This window comes from Lathyrus oleraceus, chromosome 1, assembly GCF_024323335.1.
Source record: "Lathyrus oleraceus cultivar Zhongwan6 chromosome 1, CAAS_Psat_ZW6_1.0, whole genome shotgun sequence".
NCBI classification, from domain to species: domain Eukaryota; kingdom Viridiplantae; phylum Streptophyta; class Magnoliopsida; order Fabales; family Fabaceae; genus Lathyrus; species Lathyrus oleraceus.
In genome coordinates, this window is record NC_066579.1 from 164884716 (window position 1) to 164887699 (window position 2984).

The window sequence follows — 2984 nt, forward strand, 5'->3', positions numbered from 1 at the left end:
TATTATTAAGAGTACCAAATATTACATTAAATTGAAAATTGAATAATAATAATAATAATTATTATTATTATAATAAAATTTTGAATTTATAAATAATTTGTAATTAGTGAAATTTGAATATGAGATTTTGAGAGAAATGCGCTCTAATGATTCAAACCTTCACCACTGGGCCGCACACACACACATCTGATATAATTTGAAATCCCAAAATCTAACTTTTCTTTTTTATTCTCTTAATTATCTTTCTAAATATCGCTTTTGATAATGATAAATAGAGTCCATGTTAGGATGGGTTTGTTTTAATGAAATCCGGAAAAAATAAATAGGTTTTTTAAATTAAAATCTAGAAAATCTTGTAATTTAATAGGATTTTGATTTGAAACTTGAAGAGAAAATCAAGAAAGAAGAATTAGAATAGAAAAAAAAATTGATAAAAAGATAAAGGGAAAAAGAAAATGAATCTGAGAAGAAACTTGTGTTGTTTTTTAGATAAAGGGAATAGAAAAATATCCACATATTTTGAGTTTTGTAAATTTCATTAAAAACAAAATAACATATCATCAATTTTTAAAGCATAAGGATCAAAATTGTTTAAAATCAATAAATAAATTTGAAAACCAAATAAATAAATAAATAATTATTTTTTTGTAATTAATATGAAATAGAAAGATTAAAAATGTAATTAAACCTAAATATTATCATTAATATTATTATTATTTTGTGCTAATTTAAAATGTCTTTTTTAAAGAAAAGATGTGAAAAGATTATAGAAACACCAATTAAGAAGAATGAAAATACAACAGTAGAAGTGTGAATTTGAAGGTTGATTCCATTTTTCAAAGACGTTTTGATACATCAATAAAATTATTTGAAGTCTCCAAAATTCACGTGTGATGAAATTTTATTATTATTTTTTTTTAAAAATTGCATTAATTATATTTTTTTTATTTATTGACCTTAACAAGAATAGTTAATTCATATAAATATTAACATTTTAATTTTTTATCAGTCTTTTAAATAAACCGGATCTCTTTTACGTGTAAATTTACAGAATAATTTTTAAGAGTGAGAAAATTTATAATAAGCTACAGAACTCTCTTATGAGCGAGATTTAACACTATTGCTTGAAAATTAAGTTTTAGACTTTTATTGTTTCATCCATGTGATTTTGAATTAATTAATGACTGCAAATTAATCAAGTCTATAATCAATTAAAAACACAAACAGGAAATATACTAAGAAAAACATTATTTTATGGAATATAATTAATTTCATTTATTGACCATAATTTGAATAATCAATGCATATCAAATATTATAATTATAATGTTGTCAAGTTGACAAACGAAAGCTATAAAACTAAACCTAAAATCAATTAGGAAAACATACAAAATAAAATAAAAGAAGAAATAATAATAAGAAAAGAAAAACATAAAAATGAGTCACTACTCTTTTTTCTTGTTGGTGCTTCTTCTTGCATATGTTTCTTCCTCCAATTCAATTTTAAATAAAGTTGTTGAAGTAGATATTATTTGCAAAGAATCCTCCGACTCATTATATTGTACGAATATTCTCAACTCAAAACCTGGAGGTGCGAAAGGTGTAAGTCTTATTGATCTCACAGATTACATAATGGATTCTCTTATTGCAAATTCAACCAACACTAATAGATTAATAACAAAATTGATTTATCAAATTGATAATATTACTGAAATAAACTATTATCTTCAATGTAAATCAAATTTTGTCAGTGCTTATGGTGTCCCTGTTAAGCTTATACATGCATCAATGGATTTGACGAACATGCAGTATCCATCCATGGTAAAAAACATAGACGATGTTATGGAATACATTCTTCAATGTATTGATAGTCTTCATCAACATAAAACCAGTGCTTTACTCGCAAGAGTTGTTGATGATTATCGACAGAGTGTACAAGTGCTTCAAATTATGGCAAAATATTTAATTCATGGATAATAATTTTGTACCTTCAGAATAAATTATAAATTCTTATTTTTGTCGAAAGCCAAGAGATTTACATTGTAAGATGGTCATTAGTATCACATATTATATAATTAATAATAACTTTTGTCTTCCATAATATTTTATTAAATGAAAATAATGAAATTGAATTTTGATCTTGCATCCTATTATCCAAAAAAATCCTCAGTTATCATAGATTCATTTTTGGATGCACTAGTGTTTTAGGATATGCATATTTGTAAAGTGTTATGTTGTGTGTGTTTTTTTTAAATTTAGTATGGGTGTATCTGAATTGACGGATATAATAGATCAATGAAGCAACAAATACGAAAATATCAACAATGTTCATATTTAAGAAAATAATTGGAAAATTGAAAAACAATTAAAATAAAATTATAATATCAGAAAATACAACTAAAAATCAAATAAAATCAAATCAAGAGTCTACAAATTATTATTTTTTGAGTTTTTTGAAAATATGAAAATATAAAATTAACCAAGGGTGTGAGTCATACCATAAGGGGTGAAAAAAGAAATTGCCATCAGTTTTGATCATGTGTCTTTCTTATTTTTCATGTTCGGCTTTTCAGTTCAATATGTTTTCATGAACACTGAACTAAGTTTAAATCCTTCATGCACATACATTAAACACGGTCAGAGATGCATCTCCGAACACACTGTTGCCTCACTTTTTTAAAATTTAATTCGGAGATGCATTTTCATATTTATTTTAGGGTTTATTCACAGATGCATCTCTGAATAACCCTTAATTTCAAATCCATGAGAAATACTAAGATGCAACTCTGAACGTGTTTAATGTACATATATCGCGCCACCCCCCCCCCCCCCCCCCCCCCCCTCTTCTTCATCTTTATTTTCTAAAACTTTTTCAATCTCAACTTCATTAGAGCTCGTAGAAACATACTTCCAGTTTATTTTTAACCTTCTTCAAGGATAAGCACTACCTCTACTTTAAGCATTTCAATCCCAACTCAACTTATT

General features: G+C 25.5%; 1 protein-coding gene across 1 annotated transcript; it reads left to right on the top strand.

Moving 5' to 3' along the window:
- Window positions 1–1436: 1436 nt before the first annotated feature.
- On the top strand, window positions 1437–1976 carry LOC127097352 (uncharacterized). The gene has a single exon (XM_051035850.1). The coding sequence runs from the start codon at window positions 1437–1439 to the stop codon at window positions 1974–1976; it is 540 nt and encodes a 179-aa protein (XP_050891807.1).
- Window positions 1977–2984: the final 1008 nt, after the last annotated feature.

What these genes read in the sequence shown, in the direction of transcription:
- LOC127097352 (XM_051035850.1), top strand. Translation starts at nt 1,437, where the DNA reads ATGAGTCACTACTCTTTTTTCTTGTTGGTGCTTCTTCTTGCATATGTT.